Source organism: Thunnus thynnus, chromosome 6 (genome assembly GCF_963924715.1).
Source record: "Thunnus thynnus chromosome 6, fThuThy2.1, whole genome shotgun sequence".
NCBI classification, from domain to species: Eukaryota; Metazoa; Chordata; class Actinopteri; order Scombriformes; family Scombridae; genus Thunnus; species Thunnus thynnus.
Genome location: NC_089522.1, coordinates 10038889 through 10063731, shown reverse-complemented (window position 1 = coordinate 10063731; position 24843 = coordinate 10038889). Strand labels below are relative to the sequence as shown.

General features: G+C 39.8%; 1 protein-coding gene across 3 annotated transcripts in view; it reads left to right on the top strand.

Annotated features, from left to right (window-relative positions):
* Positions 1-24843, top strand: part of LOC137184179 (nephrocystin-4-like) — a 168478-nt gene that overhangs the window by 11220 nt on the left and 132415 nt on the right. For all 3 annotated transcript variants that reach the window (XM_067591614.1, XM_067591615.1, XM_067591613.1), the window contains exons 3-4: positions 14369-14538; positions 14953-15017. In XM_067591614.1, the coding sequence (XP_067447715.1) occupies positions 14369-14538; positions 14953-15017 (235 nt within the window). The remainder of the gene's footprint in view (positions 1-14368; positions 14539-14952; positions 15018-24843) is intronic.

The window sequence follows — 24843 nt, the reverse complement described above, 5'->3', positions numbered from 1 at the left end:
GAGATTCCCAAAGATTCACATTCCTATATTTTAACCAGTTCAATCTAACTACAGTCCACAGAATGTAAACCAACCACAATGTAGTCACCCAAAGTATCATTACCAGTTGGCTACATTACAGGAAAAAAATGAAAATGTAAAGTGTTAAATGAATGAATGAATGGTGTTCAAATACTGATAGCAGCACCAACTTCCCTGGAGCAGTGCAGTTCTGACAGATCAGGAACTGGTACCAATTTAAGACCAGTTCTATCCATCTCTGTTGCCATCAGGAGTAATTAAATGCTGAGCAATGGAAAACTAATAGTATTGCCTTAAAACAATGATTAACTACAGTGAGAAGTACAATATCTGTGTGAAGCATCAATGTCCATTCTTGACCTTGGAAATAGTTTGACCAAACAATCCCAGCTCGAGGTCTACTGGGGCTTTGACTTCTAGGGTGTCGGACAACCAGCAGTAAAAGAGACAGTAAAGCCTCTGACTAGAGATGTCACACCAGCACATGGTGTGTTTGTATGAGTAAAAATATACTGAAGCCCATCATCACATCATTTAGAAAACAAACACACTACTTGTTTTTCTTTTAAACAGGCTGTTTTAATCGATTTGGCACGGCGTCATTATTTTAATAAATGAACCTTTTATTAGGATAACTAAGTGAATGTGAAACTGTGTGGGTGGTGTTTGCTCTGGTGGTGCAATTATCACCTGTTATTTTGAATGTGTGGTGTACACTTTGTAGCCTATGGGCTCTTCAACTTGTTGCTATTGCTTTACATAACCACCTTAATTGGGGAGTTTTGATAAAAAAGACTGATCAGATCTGCTGTTTCCATAGCTTGTTTTTTTATGTGGAAGGCTTAAGAGAATAATGTATATTTTCATATTTTCCTGCCATCAACACTAACACGACACCACAGAGATAAATTATTGACAGCAAATGTGCTGCTTCACTGTGTACATGCTCAGTTTAATTTTGCGATTTTTGCATCACACCTGATGCATCACACCTGGTTTGAAAATGTTGCCTGTTGGAAAGTGTAAGGCTGTAATTACGGCATCTGTCTGGAAACCATCACATTTGAAGCTGAATGCTTTAAAAACTTTTTCGGGAGCGGTGAGTGAAACAGCAGGTGATGTTAATATGAACACATTTCTGCTCCGCCGGTGTCAAGGCTGTTATTGGGCTCACATTGTGTATCACACACAGCTGTATTTGCTGTGTATTACTGTGCTGTTGTATTATTATTTTTTCATATTTGAATGGATGGCTGTGTATATAGTATAGTCAGTCTTTGAAGGCCTTCTCTCCATTCAGTATTCAGCTTCTTTCTGCTTTTCTTCAGCACAGGCACTGAGGCTTGGTTGTGAGACTGCCTGTGCACTGTATACTGTTTCTCATTAATTTTGTATTTTTCATGAACACAATAACATGCCAACAGATAGAAAATTGCAAACGCTACGACCAATATGGGAAATCTACTGGTAGGTTTAGACAAAAGGATTTTTTTTTGTCCACGTTAGCCTCCCCCTTCGACTAAAAAAATATGTTTTTCTTCTTGTTACTTCAGTTTGATGTTTTGACCTTTGTGCAGAATGATGTTTGTGCAGAGTTTGACACTAGAAGGCTGTTTTCACTTCCATCTGCTGAAAGGGTAAAGTCTCTCTGTGCTCACCTTAAATCTGAGTTTATGCTGTGTACCCATGAGCATCATTTGTGACATCACAACTAGTGTGGACCCAATCGTGGTCCAATATGCAACTTACACAAGCGTGATGAGGAAACTTGAAGCCTCTAGTGCACAAACACTGAGAATGGACTTTACAGTGAAGTAGGAGGCATCTTGTGTCCAGCAGTTAAACTTTTGAAATGAACAATATTTACATATTTATAGATTATTTTGTTTTTAATGAGGGAGAAGGATATCAATTTAATGATTTTAACAAGATAATTGAGCTTTTTGTGGAAAATCCATATTAGACACAAATTATTATTCAAAGTAGAGTATTTTATATACATCTTAAAACATGTCTGGAGGGGATCTTTAATTTTCTTACTGCCTACAAATTCCATGGAAATTCAAAGACTAAAACCAACAATGAAAATATCCCACTAGTATTGTTCCTCTGTGCCATAAAGCTCCACTGATGTCCAAAAATAATTATCACTAACACAACAATTAGCCACACTGTTGCATGGGGTGACCGTCATTACTACTACTACACATACAGTGTATATTATTTTGAATCAATTCCAAATATACCGTCCTGCTGTCATAAATGCTCACTTGTGCACCAAATGTGTATATATCCGCAGCTGAAAATAGTCCCCAACAAATCCACAATTTACCCCTGTTTGAGTTATGTTTGCTAACTGCAGTGCCCAGGTGTTTGAGGAAATTACAGAGCATAAAAAAAATTGTCACCTGTTCTGAAAGATTTCTTCAGTAGGAACTAATGGTCTTGGGGCTGAGTACCATAGCAAATATTAAAAGACAGACAAAGCATTGTTGATTTTTCTCTCTTCATGAGATTTGTTTACAACAAGAAGAACAAAGAATAACGCCAGCCTTATCCACACACTCAATTGTGTTCCGGTATGAATGCTCATTAGCCCAAAATGGCCCAAAGGAGTCGTGCATGCCTTGTTTTGAAGCGCTAAGTGCTCAGATAAATGGCCAGCAGTAAAACATGAACCTACATTGAGTCTTGTTATGTTCAGTCTTCCATTCTCTATTTTCTTTTACAAGGCATGGCACTTCCTACAGTAAATGTAACGAGCCTATGAAACCCTTCTATGTGAAAGCCATATGATTGATGGACAAAGGAGCCGCTATGGCAGCATAGACAGGCCTTCAGCTTACCTCGGTGCTTAATTCCTTCTCCCAACTGGCATGCCACACTAAGAGATATACACTTCAATTATACATGGGGATGGTGGGGGCGAAGACTGTGCTGCCTTGCCGGAGAACTGATCAATATTTCAGCTCCAAGGGGACCAAACATCTAGTGGAGCAGCTGCCGCTTAACAGCTTTACACTCTGGAGTGGCACACCCTGTAATACACAGCTATATACTGTAGGTGTGTATGTGTGTGTGTGTGTGTGTGTGTGATCGAGGGAATTCAAGGGCCGCAAGAGCTACTGGCGAGGTGACAGTAGGGAGAGATGAGAGCTGTGAGGAGTGTGTGTGTCGTGTGTATCGACTTGATTCTTACTTGACTGTTCTTTCTCCATTCTTATCTTATTTCTCTTTCTGTTGCTCCCTCTTTTCACTCTGCACATGCAAAAAAAAAAACACACACACCTATCAGCTCTCCCTGGGGTCTGCACTGCCTGTGTGTGGGGTAGACAGAAAAAGAGAGACATTGAGACAGAGAGAGAAAAAGAAAGAGAGTCTGTCTGTCTTGTCCTTTGTTGTTCCAGCCTTTGACATGTCAATTCCAACTTTACCTTTTTGAATCTGATGTCTGGCAGTGTTCCTCCAGTCCTTTTTATCGTTGTGTTTTTCCTGCATTCCTCCCTTATTGTGATGCATCTCCAGCATTCACACGCAGTGCCCGAAGATTGTCTGTGAGGCATTTCAGGCAGGATTTACAAAATGTCAGGAGACCAAAACCTGAGTGACAAACTAAGACTTTACCCGGTGAGCGCTGAGATCTGTCGTTGGCAAAGCCGGGGGTGTTGTAGAATGCAGGATCTTTGGATTTTCTTGGAGTCAGGGACAAGGCAGCAAACACCAGCGGCACTGAAGCTAAACAGGAGGAATGGGGACTCTGGGAAAAGGTTATGGGAGTTGTGCTGATAAGGGGGTTTTCATTTTGTGCAAGCATGTATTATGGGGAGTGGGGACAGTGCTGATGCTCACAATATGTTTGGAACATCACTGAAGCACGCTACCTTTAAGGAACATGTCACTGTTACTGTTCTTTCATTTGGTTAATTTCTCATCTGCGTGAGACCGGCCTTGACTGTGATCCGGGGCATATGTCCTGTCATGACTAGTGTAAGTCACAGTCGACATTGCCTCTGCTCTCAGGACCTTAGTCGGTTTTCAACTTCATTTGTTATCCCCGAGTCAGTTTGGAGCCATCATCCATCTTTGTTAGAGTCTGTCTTCCCCATTTTGTATCAAGAGATTTTGCTTGTTTCTGTCAGGTAATAAGAGCGAGTTTTCAGATAAGTAGTATGTGGATTCAAATAGGGCTGCAACTAATGGCTATTTTCCATTATTGATTAATATGCAGGTTATTTTCTTGATTCATCGATTTATTGTACCATCCACCAACGTCTTTTAAATGTTTTGTTTTGTCTGACCAACAGTCCAAACCCCCAAAATATTCAGTTTACTACAATGGAAGACCAAGAAAAGCAATGAATTCTTACATTTAGAAACCTGGAACCATATTTACTTTAACAGTAACTTAAAGGATTAATCGATGCATCCCAGCTCTAGATTCAAATACAGTTGGAGTTACATAGATGCAAAACCACAGCATGACTCATAATATAAAGTGAATGTTGTGAGAGAATCAAATGACTCAAATAAAATGCACAGGAGTGTGTGACATTGATGTGCAGGGTAAACGCCCCTATTAAGCTCACCAAATCTGCTTTTCAGACATTTTTAATATATACTCACTGCCTCAATTTAAGTGAGAACATTTGAGTTTAAAATGAAAGTCTAATCTCTCATTTGAAGTGTCAATAATTCATTTACACCAATTTCTAATGTTTTTATTGTTTAATTTGTCAAAATATGTCAATAGTCTGGCATGAGCTTAATGGTTACCTAATGTACCCTTTAAGCCTATGGGTGTTCCAGAGCAGCCCATTTCATGATTTGTTGACAAAGAAATAAATATTAAAAAATATCAACAATACAAACTTGTTCTATTCAAATCTGTAATCTCTCAGCTCTCAATAGCTCTCATGTTGTCTCCACTTCAATCCTATGGCCTGAAAATGGCATTTGAAATGAGTGTGATCAGCCTTTTTGCTGTGTTGTCAACGCAGAAAAAGCTGAACTTACAACATGTCTTCTCTGTAATGTAGCCAAAAAACGATTTATGGCAAAACTAAAACTATAGTGGACAATAGTCTTCAATACTTCATCTTTCAATGTGTGTTATCATTTTATCTGAATCTCTATCCTATGGTGTGCTGTTGGCATTTGAAATTGGTCAACATTTCTGACCTCATAATTGCGCTAATAGTAAAGTCCTGGTCCCTCCAGCTCTGCTCTGCAAAGGATGAACTTGCGCTCTACATCCTGTATCTTGTCCTTGGATGGGAGAAAATGAGGTCAAAATTAGGGAAGAAAGTGGTTCAACGGTCAAAAGGAAGAAAATCCCATTTGAAACACAGTCAAGTGGGCTTAATAGAGATGTTTACCCTAATTGATGCTGCTGCAGTGTAGCAAGATGGTCGGCCATGATACTAGTCATAGATTTAGCGCTGCCAGATAGTGGACAAGTGCAACAAGATAGACTTCAGACTGAGTGGTGATTCAAGATAAGCAGTTTTTTACTGTACACTAAACATTTGGCCTTGTACCTGGTAACCGAAGTGACATTATGATATTATGTTGGGAGTGTTTTTTTCATTACAAATGACAAATATAGAAATAAAAGAAAAGACTGTGAAATGTGGTTGAAAGATCAATCTAAGCTAATAAGCAGGCCTGGAGCTTTCATGCACTTTTTCAACTAATTAGTTTTACTTTCCTGTGTTGGTGGATACAGTTTTGGAAGGATTTTGAAATTGATAAACAATTAGATATTTAAATTTCTTAGTTATTTCTGTCACACTTTTCTAAAACTACAATGACTTTTAATCGCTAGTGTTGCATACACACAAATCTGATGAGTCCCTGAGTACAACATGTTTAAGGTAAAATTTTACTTGAATTTATTCTCACTGTGTGAACAAATTCAGAACTAACTCAGATGATATAGCTACTGTAAATATTGTCAGTACACGTTATTACTATAAGGGACTCAAAGCGTTAGAAATGAAAATAGACAAACTTTCACTGAATGTGATCAGTGTGGACTGATAGTTGTTGATGGACAGGCAAACATTAGGGCACTACTGTACATGATTTTTATGTTTTATGTCTCTATTAGTAACCATAATGTTTGTATTCTCTACTGGCCTATGCCTTTTAATTGTGGCAGATACCCACTAGGGCTGGTTTTCATCTGATATTTTAATTTAAATCAGGAGCCATAAGATAAAATAATTAGATTAAGATTATGAATCTGACATTTAATGCCAGCTTTCGGTCCTTTTGATCAGTGCCAGAAAAGTATTGAGATTCAGCTCAGTTGTATACATGCAGGCCAGGCATCCTCATTTCGAATGGAAATTGAAAGATCGGTCATTTCTATATAGCTCACGCAGTGTTTAAAATTCTGTGTCGTCAAAAACAGTGTAAGATGGTGATTTCTGAAAAATGAGAATTACTACTCTATGAAAGTCTTTGCTGGATAGAAATCGCATCACTGTCAACCTCTTTCCTTGGAGGGAATCCACATAATTGGGCTGTTTCTCCAGTAATTGCTGCAGTCCTCTCATCTTTAGCTGATAGATCAGCTTTTCCCTATCCTCCACCTGCTCTTTCCCTCTCTCTCTCTCTCTCTCTCTCTCTCTCTCTCTCTCTCTCTCTCTCTCTCTCTCTCTCTCTCTATTTCTATTTTGTCCTTATGACATAAACTTTTATATCAAACCACTTTAAAAAAAAACTTTAGCCACATTGCAAACCTCAGGGGAAACAGCATTTACCATTTCCTTTTTTTTTCTTGCACCAGTCCCTCAGGTGATAGGAAAGAACACCTTTTCTACTTTCAACTTCTCAATCAGCAACATTACGCTTCTTGTTCTTTTTTCACCTGTCGTGCTTCAGGTTTTCAGTAGCTGTCTCCTCACCTTCCTACATCTGTCATCTCACAAAATAGGCTTCCCTACAGAATTTATAGAGATCCAGGAGTGTATTATGGCAATGATAAGATGTAGACATGTGCTGATCATTTGTGTAAGGGTCTAAATTTACCAACTATTCTGCTCTTAGCACAAAGTTAGTGAATGGGACCCTAATCGCCTTAGATACAGTCAAATGGTAAGAAGGTTATCAGGTCCTAGGAGCAGTTAATAAACATTTTTCAAGCTGCTTAAAAAAATAGGAGATCTAAGAGTTGTTATGTCTGTAAGTCTTATATCAACCAGTTTCACCGCTTCCACCGCATCCACACTTGTCACCATTTTTGTGGCAGTTTTTCTGGATCTGGCACAGGAACATGATGTCTCCATTCCTGAATCACTAAAAAAATTGTGAGATCTTGGCAGCAATTCAGGCTGGGACTCGAGTTGAGCTGGTCTTATCAGTCTAATCTGGACTTTATTTTGGAATTAGTTTCCATGACTTATCTTGATTCTTGGGACATGTCTTCTTGTCCTGCTCCTTAATCGCTGGTGCATCATGCTGCCACCAGCGTTGACGTTTTCTCTCTATTTAGGTCTAATTATCCTCCAGTCTATTTCGGACCGGATCTGACTGTCCTGAGATCTTTTGGGATCTGGTCTCTTTTGTGTAGGTTTTCCACGGGTCAGTTTCAAACATTTTAAACCACAGAGGACCTCTAAATCTATTTAACTGACACACATATGCATACACGGCCCGACCTGCCCCGGCTGTGACATTATTGATCATAAGGAAGCCTGGAGCCTCCGTCCCTGTCATATTCTCTGCCTCTCTATCATCCACACCAGCATCTCTCATTTCTCCTACGCCGGTGACAGTCATAGAATTTCACACCGAGAGGATTTGTGATGCTGATACCCGCTGGTTCTGTGCCTGTCAAATGACTTTCTCTATCTCTCCCTCTCTCTCTTTCTCCCTCCTCTCCACCTCAAGGCGTTGGCTATGCTGCCAAAACTAGTATCAAAGCGTTACAGCCAAGCATCTCGGAGAGTGCGTGTGCTCGCTTAGCTTCACAGAACTTCATGAGCTGAGCTGTGACTTCAAGTTTTTGCCTTTAACAGCAACATCTAAGGGCGAAGGCACACGGCATATAACAAATGTAGTAGCAATACAGTTGGAGCTCGCAGTTATATGTACACCTATAATGCATTACGATTGTGTATTCATGTGCTTTTTTTCTATGCTGTAAGATGGCAGCCTTTATTCTCACACACACACACACACACACACACACAGCCACATGCATTCACACAGTTATATGCATAACATTTGAATAGCTAATACACCCATGCAGACATGCAGAGCCAGCCTATTATCAGAGTCCCAGGTAGCTTACACTAGTGCTCCCAGTCAGCATGTTGACTAAATGGAAATGCTCTGTTTGCTTTTCTTTTGGGAATGCTCCAGGGGTCGGAAAACAGGGCCCTTTAAATTACACTCCAGTTGCTCTGGACCTCTCTATGCAGAACTACTGCTCGTTTGCAGCCTCATTGTTTTGTGCGATGCCCATCATTCCCCCTTCAGTGCTTGCTCAGATGCCCACAAGTCGAGCATTTGAATGACCACCTCGAGAGGGCAGGAAGAATTAGCTTCATCTTTTACAGTCTGATAGCACTATGAGAGGTTCATAATTGTTTGGCGCCATCAGCCTGTAATAGGACTCTATAAATCTATTTCACAAGTTGTTAATATTTTCCAAGAGCAAGTTCCATACATTACAAAACACTAATTACTGATTAACGCTGTAATAGTTTTCTATTTCCCAGCAGACAATAAGCCAACTTTATGGTACAAAAACATCTATCAAATCACTTTATTGCCTCTAAGGTTGACAGTAATCCAGGTCGTGGTATATCCAGAAGGGCTAAGTCAAGGGCAACTGTGCCTACTTTAGATTCTTGAAGAAATTTTGTTTCTCATCCAAAAGTCTTCTTCAGTTCTGACAGATTGACAGGTTGTCCCGAGCATTTAACCTCTGCAAGCTTTTTACACCTTGAAAGTCATTTATGTCACATGTGGTTTGTTAGTCCCAACTGATGACCAGCATCCCCCCACCAACCCAACTCTATCACTCAGCCCCCACACAAACTGGAAAAGCTTATAGAATTTTTCCAAAAATGTCACCTGTCACACTTAACATAATTTTTTAAGTTAATTTTACCATTGCTGTTGGAGGTGAATCAGACTATTACCAGGATATGCTGTATTTCTTACTTGCTGTCAGAGCAAATAACACCAGTTAACTATGGGACAGATTTAAACTATGGGACAGTATATCAGCACCGCCCAAAAGAGCCACTTGGATCTATTGTAATGTCTCTTTCTTGTAACTAGCTGAGCTGTAAATGTATTAATGTCCAATAATTGTCCATTCAGGTGGTTTAAACACTGTGACAGTCAACTGAACCCACTCATCTTGTTTAAATACAAGATTGGTCCCAAAATGTGGCGTAGATACACCTACTCAACTCTCTTTATCTCTCTATCTTTTTTGTAGTGTAGCTTTGCATCCGACAACATTGCTCCCTCACACTTTCATTTGCCTCTATCCTGCTGTGGTTAAGTTCTCTGTCACCCAGCAAAACCCCCAGTAGCTGCAGACAGGCTGGTTGTCGGTAGTGACAGTGACTTCAAGCTACATGCCTCTGTGCTGATGATGTTTTAATGTCACCCTATTGCTGTTTGCCCCTTTTTACTCGAGTTGTGGGGGGAGGAAGGTTGGATATTTACCCCTGCGAGAATCGATTACTGCTTTGTTGACAGTCGCTGCAGAGTATAACCTCTCATTAGGTCCGACATATGCTGCGCCTGGCGTTGCTGCCGATGCAAGCTGTTTTCTCAATGACATCTCTCAGTGCCCCTGTGGCGTTGGGAAGGAACAAAATGTCATAACATTGCCTTAACATAAAGTTGCGGGGAAAAAGTGTAGCGCACTATGGCGGTCTTGAAATTGTTTAAATTTAGAGCTTTGCTCAGGCAAACTGAGGTGTCAAGTTTGAACACTGGAATGAGAGAACATATGATCAATAAATTATCTAAAACAAACATACCTCATTTTTACAGCTGCAGGTAGTGCTGAACAACATAGCAAAGGAAGAATTGCCTTCATTGACAAATCATGGCAAAGCTGTGTTGATATGAAAACAATAAGATTAACAATAAGAATAGAAACACAACAGTGTCGCACCGGAGGATGCGATACCTCCAAGCAGTTAGTTGTCTATGACAACCTGCTCTGTTGATACAGTTGGTCAAAGACAAAGGCCGTCACGCTGCGGCCCTGCACTCAGACGGGGTCTTAACAACACGGGTCAGTTATGAAATGTCCAGCTCTGAATATGTACTGGAAAAAGATAAAAGCCCTTTGGTGCAGGACAAGGTGCAGCTAAAGCATGCTGCACATTACCATGATTGCAGAAAAACTGTAGAAATGAGCTCAACAGCAATTCTAAAATTTGCCATCTTAAAATCCATTTGGGTAAAAAGTTTCATTCCAAACACTTAACACTATTTTATACTTAGTTCAACTTGTCTGTCTCAAAATATTCATAACCAGTCCTAGCTGTTTTTGACTACATCCTTCTGTAAAATGGAATTATTATTGGACAGTGTGTTTTTTTTTGCCATATATTGGAACAGCATCAATTTGGAGGTGTATCAAAGCAGTGAGGCAGATGAAAAAGGAATTCTACCTTTGAATTGGAAATCCGTCATGAACAGTGTCCACGTTTGGATAGCTCTGAGACTGGGGACTATGTCTTTGACCACAATGCAAATTCCACATTATCACAAGGGGGGTGGACTTGGGTGAACATGATAGAAAATATGGAAACCCCCCCCCCATCTTTTGTTTATACAGCTTGGGATAGGTTCAAGAGAAGTTCATTCAAAGATGAAGCTTTGATTTAAGGTTGGAGGGAAACAAATAAATAAACTGAGTGAAAGTAAAGTTTTCAGACCAGTAACAGTCAATGACCTGCATCTTGGGATGGGTGATTTTTTTTACTTTCTCAGCTCAGCCAGTGTTTGCTGCTGCTAACACATGACAAACAGAATAATTGCTCAATACCTAAGACTAATACATTTGTCAGATTATAGAAAAAATTGCATTAAAATGTCATAAACTACTTTTCCTTCAGAGTTTCCATTGAAAACTCGGCAGTGAAAGTTTTGTCAAAGACTCTGTGTTTAGTCACTGGACCCATTCTGTATCACTAGCCCATGTTGACAAGACCATGCAGGAAAAAAATGGTTAATGCTGAATCATTTCCAGCAGGAAACTTTCATCTTAGCAGACAGACCAGCTTGTGAGCTATTTTATGAATCTCAGTATCCTTGTCGGCAAGGCAAAGTCCAGTGAACACATAAAAAACAAGCAAACAGACAAATAACTAAATCAAACCTTTGCTAGACGAGTAACTTTGCTTCCGACGTTTTTCCATTTGTATTCAGCAGCATTTGTATCTGGACAACTAGTAATTTAAACCCACCGTGCACAGAGATAAAAGACTGATAAGGCTGAAATAGGAATGCCTCCGAGGTTTTGAATTTGAACATAAGGCTCTGCGGTGGCTGATAGCTGGGTCTAAAGATGAACAGGCTCTGCCACAGAGGGCTGGGAAGAATTGACTCTGTATTTCAAGGAAGCTCATGTCTACTTATGCCATTTTTTTTGTTGACACTGTCATGTTCTTCTTTATGGTTTTGGAAAATAACAGGCTTTATTGTGCTCGGGGACCAATGGATCACAGAGAATTTGTGGCTGCCTTTATCACATTCAGGCCTTTGTGCATATAAATCAGTGTGGCTCGGCTGTAGGTAGGCTATTATTTCCAATTTGAATGGCAGATCAGAGTCTGTAAACAATTGCACCTACCTGGCACAGACTACAAACAGGCTCCCAAAAGGCTTGACTGTCTTCCTCTGAACTTGTGTAAAAATAGCGAGGTCAAACCCCTTTACATAATCCTAAAGAGTGTCCTCAGCAGAAGGACATACCCACCTCTTGAATGTGAGATTTTTGATGTCACACCCTCCAACAATCAGGTATTCTTGTCAACCCTGGATGTTTGGCTCATTCCTTTTTTAGAGACCTGCAATATGGAGATTGACAGCAGTGTGCTTGGCACGACCACAGTGAATCAAAAGCAGCACAATAACCGGATGAAAGAGTGGGTTTTGTTAATCTTTTTAAGTGAGGGACAAGGTGTATGTTTCATGATTGTGATGGAGGCAAACAATCTTTTAGCCTGATAATGAGACTGAACTGCCGTTTCATTTCACTTCATTCATTCAGCCTGACAACACGTTGATTTTATCCCCTTTTTTGTTGGGAGGAGCGTATTTTGTTTTACCCCAACCAATCAGAAGTGAGTGATGTATCCACCCTGCTGATGTAATTTTCATTCAACACTGCAAGGAGCGGTTAATGGTTTTTCAAGACAGTCGAAGATATACGTCCCTTTTTTAAAGTTGTTTTTCTGTAAGTTGACTTACAACAGACTTTACAGCTGCATCGATCTCATCCACACTTGTCACCATTTTTCAGGAAAAACTTCAGGTACCCATTTTTAATACCGCCTAAAAAGCTCTGATTGATTGATTGGTTCTCCATTCTTCACAAATAGAAAGTTTGACACCTCAGGTTATACAAGTGCACTGTAACTCATGACATAAATGTGGCCATCAGGAGCTGAATCCAGTTAATTCAATGTTCCAGTCATATGGAACATACTGTATGTGTATCAGAGCACCATGAAATAGGTTTGTGGTACCAGGATTACTGTGGTAGCATTTTTCACATTTTCTTTTCTTTTTTTCTTGTTGTTTCTTACTCCCTCTGTTGGCCCTGTGCTATAATGGTGTAATTTTTTTTGTGTGCAAAAAATCCAGTGAAAATTGATGCAGTCTATGTGTAACTTTCAACCGTTTCTTCTCAGTATGCCTGGGTCTCCCAAGGTCAACGTCCAAATACTATATGTGTGTGATGTTCTTATTTTTAAGAATTTTTATATATTTATTATCCCTGGGCTGCTGTAACTCAAATGACAGCAACAGTTGATGCTGGATGCCAAGCTAGGTACCACGGGACTGTGCACCATCTGTACTTGTTTGTATGTCATTTCACTGAAGTGATTCTCAACATGCTGTTTATTGGACACTATTAGTGTATGTCATGTAACTCATCTCGATCTCAGTTCTGTCTGTCATGTTTACTCTCTCTTGCACTGAGAGAGCACAAACAAAATGTACAGAATAGGTCAGGCAACGTGGGCAATATTCTGCATATATTATCCAAAGTGGTTAACATATTGTTTATTCATGTTTCTCTCAGGCGTATATTCCACATATATCAGTTTCTTTCAGTAATGCTAAGCTGCTATATATCCTGTCCTGTGTGCTGATGTCGTTAGAAGATATGATCCTCTTCTCACTTGCAGTATGTAATTAGATTCTTGTAGTTGCCTGCAGCAGAAAATACATTCGTTAATTAAAGGCATTAAAATGCCTCGCTGGTCATTGTGTAAGGTACATGCTAGAGTATGTACTCATTATGGTCTTGTCATGAGTGTACATGTGAAATGTGTTCGGGGGCTTTATTTGTTGGGGTGCTGGAGTTTCCACCAGTTCTGTCATGTGGTAAACAAAACACCAAACAGACAGATGCACACACTCGCACTCATTATATCAATTACTGTATTAGTATATTTACCAAAAGCTTTAGTAGATGGTATAACATAACTGAGTTGCAAAATGCATTTTAAAGAAAAAGTCTCGTCTTGAGTGTGGACTGACATACAGTCTTTTGGAACTGGTCATTATTATAGCTTGGGGCTACACCAATGTAGTCAAGCTGGTAGGGTGATCAATAAATTACTTCTGATCTAATCTAATTGAACCAGTGGGAAGATTATGAAAATTGAGTTACATGGCAAGATTTGCAGCAAGGAATGCGCAGATCCAAATGAAAGTGGGGGAATAATATTTTAAAAAATCACACTTCTTGAATTAATATTTTGGTATTTCTAATTTATTTGCTTGGGAAAAGAAACTCCAGCTCTGTGTTCCTGATTTAACAAGGTAAATTAATATGTTCTGTATTGTCTCTTGTATGAATACTTGTTAACCTGCTTTAAATGTTGCGTTGACCTGCAGATGCCACAGTTTAATGTTTAATTCAGTGTTCTTTTAATCTCATTTAAAATTAACAGAATGGTTTAGATCACCGACCTTAAAAACAATCTTTCTTTCACTGCAGGGAAGCTTGTGAGGTCTCTTTGCTTGACATTAGATACAATATAATGAAATATATAAAAGCTGTATTCCTAACAAAGTAAAGATGTAATATTGATAATGTCTGTCTTTACTCCATATGGCTCTCTAGGTCTTGTACTTCCACACGTCTCTGCAGTTGCCCAGCACGGTGGTGGTTCTGGAGCTGGTGTCATTGTCACCCAGGCCAGATGGCTCTCTGCAGGCCCTGGGGCGAGGCTTCACTGTCTTGGAGCTTTTTACCAACAAGCCAGAGGCTCAGGCTGCTGATGGGGACAGAAGGTGATTAGCCTTTTCTTAATTACACCCGCTAGGGATTAATGAGGTTTCTCATGAGGAGATAGGACAGGTATAGTTGTAGCGAAGGGGTTGCTGCGATAATATTATTCAGGAACAACCAGCTTGTCTTGTATACTTATATATGTATTTGTTGTACCTTCAGCTTTTTCAATAATGTGTTACACAGATATAACCATTGTAATTGTCAAACTTTTTACTGCATGCTTACAGAGCTACTGTGCTTAAGCTGTTTGGTGAGACCAGCGTTTGTTGTGCTATCAGCAGTCTAAGTTAAGAGGACATGGTCTGATAGTTGTTTAAGAGACTCTAGTTTTAGAAACATATTTATATATAGAGACCTATGGCACTTCCATTTATTCATTCAGTCATTTAAATTGGTTTAAATTTGTCTCCTAGACTGAATCTACACCATGGATCACCAAGGAGCCTCCTCCATCCAATGCTGAAGGACACTGTTGACTGTAAGGAGCCCTTTTATAATATGTTTAGCTATCTAATGCTAATTACATTACTTAATATGTCCCTTAAGTATTCATCCCCCAAAGTGGCTGGAGGAAAGCTGAAGGATTCTCAGTACATGTGGAATTTAACAGCATTTACTTCCAGACCAGTGCAGCTGTAATTGAGCTTCTCCAAAGATACACATAAACGTCTCTGGGAACTTATATAGAGAAAGATGTTATAGATTATCATGGGTCACAGAAGTTTGCAGAGGAGCAGACACACACCACTACCAAATTTCAACGAGTTGTGCGGACCTGCGCGTCAAGCAAGTTGATTGATTGATTCATTTCCTGCCAGGATCTCCATGCTTGAGGTCCACAGCTTGATTATTTTGGGGAATTCTCAACTACTGATTGGATTGTCTTTGAATATTAGGCTTACATCAGTTAAGCATTTGAGAACAAATCTTGTTGAATTATTGAGTTTGCTACTGAAGTGTGGGTTGGTTTAGATATGTCCTCACTTGGCCCAAAACCAAGGTTATGAATTACAAAACACTGTAGTGCCTCACAGTATGAATAACACTGCGCCCAGTGAGAGCCAGAGTTCCTGCCTTGGCTATCATGTCACATGAATATTAGAAAAGCTTCTCTCAAACGGACTCTTATGCTTGCTGAATTATTAACCACATGCCTGTTGTTTAGTGGAACCATGCCTTTCTGTTTTAAGGGCCATACTGCTGCCACTCTTCCTGCGGTTGCTCTTTTATGGTCAAAACCCTTTTTCATTTCTTTATCTCACTTTTATCCTCTTCCACTGTGACAGGGACACACAGTCCCTGTATCTACTGCATGATATGAAGCATTTTGAGCGTGAATTTCTGGAGTGCAGCAAGTATTCAAAACTGTTTTGTGCTGGAATGAAATGAGTAAATTTCCTTATAGTGGTCATTCCTGTATATAGTGGATTGTGTTCAATAATTATAATGAGATAACCTGCCCAGGAGGCTGACCTTTTTTTCCTTCTGCATTCGTTACAAATTTTACATTATTCAATTTCACAAACTGCAAATGAAGTTGAGGTTAAAAGTTGAACTCAATGCAAGTGTGAATTCAAACTATAAATGGCTGCATTTTTCATATGGCCTCCATATTAGTGATAATAAGCATCACACACCACCTTTATCACAATGAATTGTCCTCTTCTTTAGAGTCCTGAAACAAGCTGCTGGCTGAAGGCGCAGACATGATCCAAAAATGGACATACATGCGGGTGTCTTAATGGGACAGTGGGTGTTTACATAAACATACGTGTAGTGACTAAGTCCTATGCTTTAGCCGCTACTGGCTGCTAATGGGCCTAATTGTTTAGACATGTACTCAGAAAAACAATATTCAGTCTTTTCCAATACTTTATATCATAAAGTGTTTATTTTTTCACTAGTGTCCATCCAATTCCTTATTGTCCATCACTTCCAATAAGTTTTCAACACAAAGTTAAAACAAATACAGTCATACGATGTTGTCTGAGCACAGTCAAAAACTGTTTGCTTCTTTCCCATCAGCCACACCTGCGATTACTGACATGAACTTTAATAACCTGTGGTCAGGCTGGTCTTGAACATACACTCCCTAGTGCTTGCTTTAAACACAAATCAGAAAACATGGCTCCTACAATACGTGTTAACATGTTTTATTGGCACCTGTGGTCCATGTGGTTATACATTTTGGGCTGCGCACAGATGGTCCGCATGAATGTGGGTACATGATGAATTAAAGGTCATCTGAAACATGACTGAAACATGTTTCTGTTAGCCCCAAACTTTCCTCTGTAGGGGTTTGGATCTATTGTAGAAGGTAAAACCACCAACATCTCCTGGGTTCTGTTCCAGCAAATAACTAAAAACACCAAATTGTGTGGTGGACTCCATATATACAAGAAAAACATCCAATAGCATTGTTTATTCAATATCTCTATATTACATATTACTGTTTTAGAGGCCTTTAACAAACTAACACCATTTCCCATAAACCCCAGACGACTGCAGGTTAAACGTCACAGCTTGACGACCAAGTTGGGATGACGCAAGTATCCACACTGCAGTTAAGTTTCCATGGGAGCTGTCGTTTTTTTTGTATGCTCACATCAAAGCTTCAATTCTAATTCAATTTCTAATCTCAAGTGCTGTAGCGGATGCCAATTTGCCTTAGAATATGGAAAGTAATCACAAGAGCATGTTTAATTGTTTCCGTGTGAAAATTCCAACAAGTTCTTACTCAAAATACAAATCTGTATTTTTTTGTTTTCTTTTTTTTGATGTAGCTCTCTGCATTAGGTCCCCCACAGTGGTCTCATTAAATGAGGAAACTGTGTTTTTTAACACGGTGCAAATGTTGGTATGAAGATGTTTTGTCTGAGGCAGCCTCACACACATTGCTTGAGGCCAGGCACAGCAGTCTTCTGTGGCTGTGTTTTATGATTTGGTTGTGAGAAGTCTGGATTTTTCCTCTTGTTGAATGTACTTTCCAGGCCAAGTTTTAAGCATTTGATTTTTTAAATCAATGTAAAAAGAAGCTAATATTGACTGGCAGTCTGTAGCATAAGCCTGTATTTGTTCCCCTGTGGCTTTGGTGCATTAAACTTTGAAGTGCTTCTGATTATGTCTTCAGCACTGTGTATACAGTGTACATACTGTATGAACTTTCCTGGTATGGTAGTATAAGAGGAGCAAACAAACCTACGTCTTGTCATTTACACAATAGAGCTTGTTTTCTGGCCCATTGCCAGCAATTGTACTCTGTCCTCTGGAGTACACAGGTAAGTAAGCATTCTGTCCGCTGTTTGCAGTGGTCTTGATGGTAAATGTGGTCTTTGTCTTCAGTCTCCACTGAGAATGTTATTCTGCATCACAACAAGAGAGGAAATAAGGTCAGAGGAGACTTCATGCTTTGCCACCATGTGGAAGGTAGTTTTATGATACATTTTTGCATGGAATTATCGGTTTATCTCACAGAAGTAAAAACAGATAAGTGGAAAGACCCAAAAAGAATTCACAGTCTGGATTTCTAACTCTGCAAATAAACACTTTATCCTTACCCTTGTTTGTGTGAGTTGGAGCTCAAATGTCAGTGAATTCAAGTTTGCAAGGCCACTGATTGTGTCATACTTGATATACACTGATGTGTGTTTTGTCATGTGCTTTCACTGGCAAATTGACAGACAAAAAGTGAAAGGAAATTATGGATGAGACCTGAGATGTGACATGATTGACATCTGATGACAATGCCATACTGGGACTATTCAATGACAATAACTCTATCACAGCCTATCAACACTCCATTTCTCATTTCACACAATGGTGCACAGACAACTACCTCCAACTGAACATGGACAACAACAAATTAAACACCCCACACTGGACTGAAAACCACTTCCGTCTGTAGCAAGACAGTAGGACAAGTCAACAACTTCAAATATCTTGGACTCACTTTGGACAATAAACTCAGCTTTGATCAACACATCACTGATATCCATAAACAATCCCATCAGAGACTCCACATCATCTGCAAACTCTTTCACTTTCTGTTGCCCCCACCTCCTGTTGTTGTTTTAAAAAAAGCATGATGCAACCCTACAACCATACTGTTCCCCCTGTTTCTTCACCATGTTAACCATCTCCAACAAAAACAAACTTACCAGGATCACACATGCAACCTCCAAATTCATCCACTCCCCTATACACCCAGTCTCTCAGACATGAACAACAGAGCCATCACACTCCTCGCACTCACAACAGCAAATGACACTGATCAGCCCCCCAACCCACACTTCACACTCCTGCCATCAGGCCGTAATACAGGACCCTAAAATAGAGAAGAGCTCACTTTTGTTTTATCCCCTCTGCCATAGCAGCACTGAACAAGCTGCCTCACTGACACAGTGTATAGAACCAGACTAATCTTTGTGTGTGATTGTGTAAATACATGTACAGAAGGTGACAAATTAAAGGAAAAACTGGTACAGGCCTGAATGCTTGACCCCTATAGTGAGGGGATCCAGTGGCTTTGTTATGCTTTAGGGGTTGTAAATAGTGTATTTCCAGAGACTTGTAAAATCAATGTCAAGGCTGATGAACACCATTCTTCCAAAGATATTCCCTCATTTGGTGTTTTGATGATGGTGGTGAAGAGTGCTGTCTAACATGTCAGTCCAAAATCTCCCATAGGTGTTTGGTTGGGTTGAGATCTGGTGACTGTGAAGATCATAACATATGATTCACATAATTTTCATACTCATCAAACCATTCAGTGACTCCTTGTGCCCTGTGAATGGGGGCATTGTCATCCTGAAAGAGACCGCTCCCATCAGGATGGAAATGTTTCATCATAGGATAAAGGTGATGACTCAGAACAACTTTGTATTGATTTGCAGTGACCCTTCCGTCTAAGAGGACAAGTGGACCCAAACCATGCCAGCAAAATGCCCCCACAGCATAACAGAGCCACCAGATCCCCTCACTGTAGGAGTCAAGCATTCAGACCTGTACTGGTTTTCCCTTTAATTTGTCACCCATCTGTATATGTGTTGGGATACAGGCAGGGGAACTGATGTTATGTTTTTATGTATATTGGTATGTTTCTGTGTGGAATATGTACAGGCTGTGAAAACAAATTTCCTGCAGGACAATAAAGACTATATCAATACAGGTACAAGCTCAGGACATTGTGGTCACATATTATACGCCTCAGAATCCTGCGGGTTGATTAATTTATAAATTTTTTACTTAAGAAATAACTAATGTTGTACAGCATATCAGGGTCACACAGTTTCTTGAAAACATTGGCCTGCAGGTGGCGCTAGATGAAAAGTTAGGAGATCACCATGGATGTTAGGATAAATCTTTTGATGACCATGCATGTCAGTGCAAAAACTTATGGCAATCTTTTCAATATTTGTCAAGATATTTCACTCTGGACCAATGTGGTGGACAGACTGAAATTGAAATTGTGTACTTTGAATGTTGTCTGTCTATATGATGGGTAATGTTAGATGAATTAACGAGGGAATGGTGTCATGTGGGTATGGCAGCATGGGAACCAGTTCACTTTCATTTTTCAGGACTTGCTAAAGTGCAAGGCGAGCTTAAACTAAATTAGTACTTATCCTCTGCAGTATTGTGAACATGAAAATGATTCTTATTTGGCTTTGTGCCTCCATCTGAAGCACACATCTCATTTACAACACATATTCTTGAGTCAAGAGTAACAGATGCCAGCAGGAAGAGAAACAAAATGTTCCACAAAAAAAAAAAAAAAAAAAAAAAAAAAATCTGTTTCAGTCAATGGTGTGTTTGCAAACCTTAGGGAATCCAATGTCAACCCAGGCCGCTCACACATTCATACCTGACCACTTATATTGTAACTCTTTTGTTGACAGTGCTCTTAGTTTTATATTCTATGAAAAACGATGGCAAAGGTCATGCTAAATATACAGAACATTCCCACCAAATGTTTTTATATTATATGTTGCGATGTTGTAATGTGTTTTGGGTGGCCCAGGCAGCATGTGTTCCTTTTTAAACTTTAACCTTTGCTTATGGAAATCTGTAATTTTGCAGCACTTAGCTGCATTTTCCTCTTGGGCTTTTCTCCCTTGTATGCCGCCCTTTCAGCTCCACTTTCTCTCTGTCTACTTTCATCACCATTGTCCATTTGTTGTGCTGGTGCAGTATGTGTGTGAGACTGGTTCAGTGTGATGACAGACACAGAGATCCTACCATTAGGTTGAAAGCAGGCAAAAGGGCTGCCGACAGTTTTGAGTGAATGTCACTCCTCCCTGTTGGTTTCATTTTGTGGTTTTAAAAATTTTAAGGCAGTCAGCTAGCCAGGCAACAAGGAATTCTCCTGGTGCTCCCAATGGCCAGTCTGGCCTTTAGCTTAGGAAATTAGCTCAGGAAGGACCGTACACATCACTCTCAGTTGATTATTTTTCTTACTGTACAAAACTCACATAAAAACAAACTATTAATTGATCCTACTAGTCTTTAGAAGAGAGAGCAGATAAAGCTTGGATCTGGATTCTGAATCAATTCTCAGTTTCCAACAGTTTTTTACATCCTCAATAAAGTTATGTTGACAAAATGAAAAAGCCAAAAACCAAACCATGGGGTTACAGTGCATCACCTGGTCATTCTACTGTGCACACACACTGAGAGTTTTCTTCAAAAAAACGGCAAAAGCGGGGCAATGAACTCCACCAAATGAGCTGACCAACCAACTCACTGCACCACTTTACAAAACTTCTAGACAGATCTGATCAGGCGAAGAAAATCCCTCGGTACACAGTCTGTTTCTTGGAACTCTAGAGCAACTTCTGTTTCTACTAAAGACATTTAGCCAGTGGTGGTCCGTACATTACACTTGCAATTCACTGCTCTTATATAAGCAGGAGACTGTAAAAGGTTTCTAAATTGTTGCAGTTGACCCCCAACCTTAACGATAACCCTTTCAAATAAAAAGGCTGCATACTCCCACACATTTTTCTCAGCTTTTGTCCGTTTGGTCAGACAGACCTTCATCGAGATGTTAGATTAACTGCCAGTTATGTTTCATTTTGCATTTCAGAGGAATAAAAACATGAGTGAAAAGATTTTCAGACAATGGACTTGAGTAAAATACTGAAAATAATATCTGCTTTTCTACATATTGAATTGAGAATAAGAACTAAATCAAAAGGAATCATGTGATTCAACGATTCCCACTCCTACATGGTAGGGAAGTGGGCAGGAATTGAGATCTTCCACGATTCTATCAAAACAGAAATGATAGTTTTGCATTGATATCACCAGCTTTGAAAACAGGCCTTCTGTAAACATGTAACTCACTGCGGAGAAGTGCCTCTGGCAGGGTATGTGCATGCTTTTGTGACTACATATGTAGTGTGGTTTGTGTAGGGTGCATGTAATTCGGTGCCAGAGTAGAAGCAGGGACAGCATGGTATATACTGTAGGTGGCTGCCAAACACTATGTATTTCTGTTTTCTACTGCCTTGCTAGGCTCTCTGCCACTGGCTGAGTAACACACTCAGACACGCTTCTGCCTCTAAGGGTAGGCCAATGGATGTATAGAAATAAATAGAGAAAAATGAATTTATGAAGAAGAGAAAGAAGAATATCGAAAGGGTTCGTTTGGTAAGGACAACAGAAAGGGGTGCAAGCTATCTGCAATGCTTGCATGATTTGCATAATTTCAATTGTGCCGATTGTTACAATTTTAAATGAACATCACCAGATTACATAATTAGACAGATGAATTAGATTTAAAACTAAAAAACATCAGAACAGCTAAGAACAAGAAAACAAGGCTTTTTTTCAAAGCTTTTATAAGGGAGCTGTTTTGTGTAAACACGCTTTTCACTTTCCAGCAGAAAATATGGGTAAGTTTGCTGCTTTGGTTAAACACAGTTTTACCCTACAAAATACATATAAGACCAAAAGATATAAGATCTGTGGAGAAAAACTGAATGCAGGATGATCAATTGGAGACAAGTCAATTTGGATTGAAAAGGAGCAGTGGTCGAGTGGTGGTGGCAGAGAAGTCAAAACTTCTCTATTTTCCAGAGATGGAGTCAGGGTCATGAGGCAGGAAATGGGAAAAGGAGAGTAGATAGAGGGAAGGAAGCTGCCTTGGGGCTTTTGAAAGTCCTAAAGGATGGGAGGCCAAAATAGGAGGAGGAAACAAGCACGAAGGGAGGCAGTAAGCTCATTGACTTGATCTAAGCTTCTCTTCTCAACTGGGAGAAAAGAGGAAGGAGTAGAGAAAAGAAAAAGTGGAGGGCTGCTCTGGGGCCTTCTTAGTGTGATGAGAGGACAAACAGATGGTACATTGTGTTCACATTAGCATATCTTAATTTGAAGCAACACCATGAGTCCACGACACATCAATTTATTGTTAGTCTGGGACAAAAAGGTGGTACCATGACAAATTTTGTCATTGATACACCAAAAAGCCACTCTGTATCAAAGATAGAGAGGTTTACTAGAGCACTCAACAGGGTTTTCCTTGCATATCTAACTCCAGGCAACCCAGACACAAGTGTTTGTTTTCACCGCCTACACCACGCTTTATCGCTGTTTGGGTGAACTTCCAAATTCCAACAAACATAATAAAGTTACACAACACTTTTCCCCTGTTGTGACTCCTCCACCTGAAAACTGTACCACTTAAGCATCATATTGAGCCAGGGTAGACTCTGCTTTACTTCATCAACGATGTTCAAACAATCTATAATGTATCATTTAGAGGATGTATCTCTATTACTGATTGATTAACACAGAATTGATTCAAGCTATACGCAGTTTTTGAAAACCTTTTTGGTAAATTCTTTCCTCAATAATATTTTCTGGCAAAATTTCCACTAGCTATAAAAACAGTTTCCTTGCACTGGAACAAATTCTGTTTAATACTGTCTGAGAACAAAAACTACTCAGTGAATATAGAAAGGACATTAACACGTTTGACTTTGTTAAAGGAAAGTTCTGCTTTGTTACAAATTGGACATGGTTTTCCTAGTTTTGGGCAGTTACACGCCAACTTCCTGGTTCAACTTTGACTTACCGTACTTTCATCATCTGATTGCTCATGTTTGTTTCTGTCAGACCTTGTTTTAGTCTCGTTACTTGGGGGGGTTCATGGTCAAAGCTATGAAACTAAGACCCTTGTTTTAAAGAAGTGCTGCACACTTAAACGTGTTTTTTGAGCTGTAAACTAAATTATATGACTGTTCTGTGATGAAACACATCAATGCTGGTGTTAATGTTGACATTGACAGCAAATTTACAAAAATTGGCATTTCATGGGTTGAAAACAGCTCAACTTGTCATCTGCTGTTTAAAGTTAGCCCTGAGAAGGCAGAGCCAATGCTGACATAGAGTCGACCGTTTTGGGAGGTCTCTACATCATGAAATTTATATAAATGGTAGAATGAAAACACCCACCTCTCCCAGCCCTGCACTCATTTTCAAATACATGCTGATCGAGACAGTTTTAGCTTTAGGAGCTAAGCTAACAGCGGCGCTGGCCTGCTGGAGGGGGTCACTCCGTCTGCGACTGTCTGCAGGAGGAAGAGCTGTTGGCAGCCACAAAAAATCAGAAATCCTCCTTGCATCTCGCCCTGCTGCTCTTCAACTCTCTGGCTGTCTTTTCCTGCAGTTATCAGCTGGTAAAATATTGTTTTAAAATGTTAAATCGGGGTGTAACCAGAGCTCCGCTGAAACTGTCTGCCCTGTCCGTCAGCTGAACCTATCCACTGCAGAGCATCTCTGCCGGAACTGAACCTGTCCGCTGCAGAGCTGCGGTTGAAAAGGTTCAGTAATGGCTGCGGTTACACCGCGATTTAAAGTTTTAAAACAAGATTTTACCAGCTGATAACTGCAGGAACAGACAGCCGGAGAGATAAAAAGCTACAGGAGGAAATGCGAAATGACTTCTGGCACGTTTAAGCGCCGTTGCACTATTTGTCTTCCTCTCATTATTATTATTATATGTCACTGAGCAACCACTGCCCTCCTGCTTCACGCTCTATATACTCCAGATATTTATACAAGTCACCAAATATTGGATTGTCTTTTAAATGGAGTCGCGTCAAAGCCTAACGTTTACTTTTCCAGTACTGGCTGCATTACTAGACAAATGATCTCTGGGAAGTGGCATGAGGAAGCACATGATTGCTTAGTACTAAATGTGGAAACAAATGAATCTCGCAAGTCACAACTTCAAATTCCTCCACTCTTATCTAAGTTGGCAGTAAAACCCTTTCTTAAAAATCACCCTAGCCGTAATCATC